At 40.3% G+C, this 3,418-nt stretch overlaps 1 protein-coding gene across 1 annotated transcript; it reads left to right on the top strand.

The window, feature by feature from the left end:
• The first annotated feature begins 1,134 nt into the window (after positions 1-1,134).
• LOC121471644 (olfactory receptor 4B1-like) lies at positions 1,135-2,064 on the top strand. Its single transcript, XM_041722429.1, has one exon. The coding sequence runs from the start codon at positions 1,135-1,137 to the stop codon at positions 2,062-2,064; it is 930 nt and encodes a 309-aa protein (XP_041578363.1).
• The last annotated feature ends 1,354 nt before the right edge of the window (positions 2,065-3,418 follow it).

Genomic DNA, 3,418 nt, shown 5'->3' with positions numbered 1-3,418 from the left:
TTTTTTCTGTTGACTGAGTTTCTTGCTGTTCAGATATATATTTTTACTTTCATAAAAGAGCATTTCTTGAAAATTTCAAAGATAAAGGGAAATGCAATGAAGATAAATTTTATAGCAGAGTCAAGATGTTCATATTATTTCTTCCTTATTTCTCATGGCTCAAATGTGGTAAAAAACTTCTGAAGATGGCACTTTAATCTTGAAAATATTATTTTGTGTGCTAGAAGATTGTTAGCATGAATGTTGTATCTTGTGGATAGTCTGTGCATCCTTATGGATAGTCTGAAGGGAAGAAGGGTGTATAGATGTAGACTAAGAAGTTCTCAGTAATGATCTGTTCAGGGGATAACTTTTGTTATGATCTACATGGCTGCTGACTACCAACCTGGAACCAGAGTGCCAGGCTGGCCAGCCATAATGATGCTCTAGGAGGACGAGCTCTCTGAGTTCAGGATCTTTCAGTTTGGTTAGTGGGGCAAAAGATAGGAAAGTAGTAGTGAAATGGAGACAAACTAGTAAGCTGAATTCTCTCCAGAGGATTAGAACACCTGTCATTCGAACATGGTTATTGATGCCTGTGAAATGGTGGAGAATCTGACCTGAGTTGAAGACTGGTATAACTGAGTGAACAAAACTATGCTCAGGACCTTTTGGAAAGGGAAATATTATCAGTGAGAAGATGTCTTCCAAGGCAAATAAGAAGGAAATGAGGAATTTAGGAGCACAAGTATGTCATGAGGATTCCCCAATAGAAGAGAAATGCAACGAAGAGGGTGAAAAAGTAGGCTATGAAACTAAATGGCTCCTCAAATTCAAATCATCTGGTAAATTAGAAAGAATCCTTGTTGAAGTTAGAAAGTCTGGTTCTGAGGCCCAGAATTCATCACTTTCTGTGTGATCCTGGGTAAATAACCATCTCCCTGAGCCTTAATTTTCTAATATACAAATTGTTAGATTGCTAATAGTTAATGCTGAATAAGTACATATGGGCTAAATGAATGAATTGGTGATTAATATATCATAATGCAGGTTACATTGTCTAATTTGTTATAAATGAGGTGAACTGGTTACAACAATGTTTGTTTTATTGCAGATCTCTCATGACCTCGTGTCCAGAACATCCGATTGGATCCCATGGCGAATACAAATAACGTGACTGAGTTAATTATCATTGGTCTTTTCCAGGATCCAGAGGTGCAGAGAGTGTGTTTTGTGATATTTCTTCTCGTGTACCTGGCCACGGTGGTGGGCAATGGCCTCATTGTCCTGACAGTCAATGTCAGTAAGAGTCTGCATTCCCCCATGTACTTCTTCCTTAGCTACTTGTCCCTGGTGGAGATCACGTACTCCTCTACTGTTGTCCCTAAATTCATCACAGACTTACTTGCCAAGATTAAAACCATTTCCCTGGAGGGCTGTGTAGCTCAGATATTCTTCTTCCACTTCTTTGGAGTCACTGAGATCTTCCTGCTTACGGTAATGGCCTATGACCGCTATGTGGCCATCTGCAAACCCCTTCACTACACAACAATCATGAGCCGGTCTGTGTGTCGCCTTCTGGTGGCTGGTTCCTGGATTGGTGGTTTTTTTCACTCCATGGTTCAGATTATTATTACACTCCAGTTGTCTTTCTGTGGTCCCAATGTGATTGACCACTACTTCTGTGACCTCCATCCCTTATTCAAGCTTGCCTGCACTGACACTTCTGTGGAGGGGATTATTGTGTTGGCCAACAGTGGGTTATTTTCTATCTTTTCCTTCCTCCTCCTAGTGTCCTCCTATATTGTCATCCTGTTCAACTTGAGGAACCATTCTGCAGAGGGGAGGCGCAAAGCCCTCTCCACCTGTGCCTCTCATATCATGGTGGTCCTTTTGTTCTTTGGACCTGCCATCTTTCTCTACATGCGACCTCCGTCCACCTTTACTGAGGACAAACTGGTGGCCGTGTTCTACACGGTTGTCACTCCCATGCTGAACCCCATCATCTACACACTCAGAAATGCAGAGGTGAAAAATGCCATGAGGAGGCTGTGGGGGAAGAAAGTAAACTCTGGGATGGGATAAAAATGAAAACATACAAGAAATTATCATGTATAGGGTGGCCAAATATGCATTCTGATTTTAATCAACTGTGAGGAATTGAGGACAACATAACTTGTTTGTATTTTGCTTTTGTATTTAGATGAGCCCTTGTATTCCATTGTACTAATTTATAGCTGCATGGATTCATTGATGTTTGTATTTTGGAGAATGTTTTGGAGAAGAGCTGCATCTTCTCTTCTTCAGTTTCCCAAAGTGCAAAATGCACAGCCTTCAGGGAGGGACCACCTAGATTGGAATTCCTGCCCTATCACTTTCTACCTGTGCAACCTTGGGTTTATCCACTTTGCCTCTTGGTGTTAGTGTGCCATGCTGTGTAGAAAGTCTGTGGCATATGGAGACAGAAGTTTATGTTTGCTTTGTCCTTTTCTTCCAATGTTGTGTGGTCTTATGGGAGTCCCAAGAAGGGTTTAATACTTCATTTGGTACCCCTATCCTATTAACTTGATTCTAATGACTGAAATTCCACAGTAGGATCTTTATTTCATAGGCATTGGATATTATTAGAATGGAAACATCTTTTGGATGTTAAACACAATGGAACTATTATTAACCATTAGTTTGGATGATTTTAGAAGACCTTTTTCTTTCTAGACAGTTGCTGTCTGGGCACTGAGGTATTGCTTAAGCCATATCTAGCTCATTGCCTATTTTTGTATGACCTACAAACTAATATGATTTTTATACTTAAAAAATCAAAGTAGAATAATATTTGTTCATACATGAAAGTTATGTGAATGTAAAATTTTAGTGTCCATAAATAGGTTATTGGACTACAGTCATGCCAATTATTTTACTTTTTCTCTATGATAGCTTTTGTGGTATAGTGGCATGGTTGATGGAGACTGTACAGTCTACAAAGCCTAAAATATTTACTATGTCACTGTTTTCAGAAGCAGTTTGGCAACCTCTGGCTTAAGTCAGATGACATTTATTGCTGACCTAACAAAAAGTTTGGAGACCAGTGATTGGTTCTAGGGTTGTTTTAATTCTGTGATACCAGAGCACCTCGTTTGTGCATCTTCAGTTCTTTTTTTTTTTTTTTTTAAGATTTTATTTATTTATTCATGAGAGACACAGAGAGGCAGAGACATAGGCAGAAGCAGGCACCCTGCGGGGAGCTTGATGCAGGACTTGATCCCAGGACCCCAGGATCAGCACCTGAGCTAAAAGCAGATGCTCAACCACTGAGCTACCCAGGTGCCCCTTGTGCATCTTTGGTTCTCTTGGCTCCCCCTCATGGCTGCATGATGGCTACAGCATGTCTAGGTATTATATGCTCACGTGAGGGGAAGGAGGAACTCTCTTTTTTATTTAG

The sequence above is a fragment of the Vulpes lagopus genome, chromosome 11, assembly GCF_018345385.1.
Source record: "Vulpes lagopus strain Blue_001 chromosome 11, ASM1834538v1, whole genome shotgun sequence".
Lineage (NCBI taxonomy): Eukaryota > Metazoa > Chordata > Mammalia > Carnivora > Canidae > Vulpes > Vulpes lagopus.
Note: the sequence above shows the minus strand (reverse complement) of the source record. Positions and strands in the feature narration are given on the sequence as shown.